General features: G+C 55.5%; 1 protein-coding gene across 1 annotated transcript; it reads left to right on the plus strand.

Moving 5' to 3' along the window:
* Positions 1-360: 360 nt before the first annotated feature.
* Positions 361-1,362, plus strand: LOC123493410 (auxin-induced in root cultures protein 12). Its single transcript, XM_045229016.1, has one exon. It carries the CDS (start codon positions 418-420, stop codon positions 1,210-1,212), a length of 795 nt encoding a protein of 264 aa, XP_045084951.1. The 5' UTR covers positions 361-417; the 3' UTR covers positions 1,213-1,362.
* The last annotated feature ends 320 nt before the right edge of the window (positions 1,363-1,682 follow it).

Below are 1,682 nucleotides of genomic sequence, written 5' to 3' on the forward strand. Positions count from 1 at the left end.
TTGGCTTAATTTTTTTTCGGTGGATTAGTTAATACGGTTGACTTGCGTGATTAAGGAGCATTTAACGCTGTGGTCGATGTGACGCATATGCTTACCATTTGCGTATCTTCCTAGCTTCGTGCCTCAACTTTGAAAAATACTCAAATGTGCGTTCTTGCCACATTACACGTCTCCCTGTACTTTCTATGTACTCCTACTACTCAACTAAATCAGTTATAGTATTTCTCTTAACCGTTGCGAACGTGAGATCACAGGTCAACTCCTGGTTGGTCATAACGATCTTCCAAATACGTTGCACCTACCCTCCTCGTTGGCTATTTAAACCACCAAGTTGTCGCTTCCCTCCTCACACTCCCAAGCTGCTTCATCAAAGAGCAAAAACCTCTAGGCTCTCTAACCACCTCGATCGCGCAGAAGATGGCCTCCGCGACGCAGCAGCACCGGCGCCGCCGCGCCATCCTCCAGCTGGCCGCCCTGCTGGTCCTTGTCTCGCCGGCAGCGGCCGCGGGCGGCGCCTGCAAGAGCGAGAAGTTCCCGGCTGGCAAGAGCTACGAGACGTGCGCGGACCTCCCGGCCCTCGGCGCCGCGCTGCACTGGACCTACGACGCGGCGGCCTCGTCGCTCTCCGTGGCGTTCGCGGCCAAGCCGGCGAGCGGTGCCGGCTGGGTGTCGTGGGGGATCAACCCCACCGGCGACGGCATGAAGGGCGCGCAGGCGCTCCTCGCCTTCAAGAGCGGCGCCACGTACGTCGTCAACACGTACAACCTCACCGGGTACAAGCCGCTCAGCCCGGCGTCCACGCCGATAGCGTTCAAGGCCACCGGGCTCGCCGCCGACGAGGGCGCCGGCGGGAAGGTGCGGCTCTACGGCACGCTGCAGCTGCCCAAGGGCATGGAGTCCGTGAACCACATCTGGCAGGTGGGGTCCGCGGTGGCCAACGGGGTGCCGGCCAAGCACGCGTTCGGGCAGGAGAACCTGGATGCCAAGGGCAAGCTCGTGCTCGCCGGTGCCGGCGCGCCGGAGGCCGCCCCGGCTCCTGCTGCCGGTGACTCGTCCGCTGAGTCTGGTAGCGTGGAGGCAGAGTCGCCGTCGTTGCCCACGCCGTCAGGCGGGAAGAAGTCGCCACCAGCGGGAGCGGCGTCCACCACCCACGCCTCGGCTCCGGTGCTGATCGTGCTTCTGGCATTGGTGGGTTTCTTGGCGATTGTGTGATGTGAGTGAGATTAATCTGTCCACGGGAGGGAAGGATGTAGGATCGATCGAGCTAGTTTTATTGTCTCTTGGACACGGATGTATAATTTTGCCCTTCTCTTGTTCATTTTTTTCTCTGGGTTGAAATAAAAGTGATTGCTGCATTGTCAAGTGGGTGTTTTGATTTGTTGAGAGTACTTGCCGGATGTGTTGGGTCAAACCTCTGGCTTGCATTTAATTTTTAAGCAAAGTGCATATTCTGATTCATTTGATCGAGGGAGTCAACTCGAAAAGAATCTTTGTGGTGATCCGATCTTGCTATCTGGACTCAAATGATACATTTTATATTTTGATAAAGTGTAGCTCTTATTTCACCATTCAGAAACCTGGAGGTCATCCCCTAAAAAAAACCCTGGAGGTCAGGTTGCTACATAATAAACTTGAACAAAAATTTGGCTATTCGAGGTAGTTAGCAAATTGGTGGGTTTTTT

Source organism: Aegilops tauschii, chromosome 5, assembly GCF_002575655.3.
Source record: "Aegilops tauschii subsp. strangulata cultivar AL8/78 chromosome 5, Aet v6.0, whole genome shotgun sequence".
NCBI classification, from domain to species: Eukaryota; Viridiplantae; Streptophyta; class Magnoliopsida; order Poales; family Poaceae; genus Aegilops; species Aegilops tauschii.

What these genes read in the sequence shown, in the direction of transcription:
- LOC123493410 (XM_045229016.1), top strand. Translation starts at nt 418, where the DNA reads ATGGCCTCCGCGACGCAGCAGCACCGGCGCCGCCGCGCCATCCTCCAG.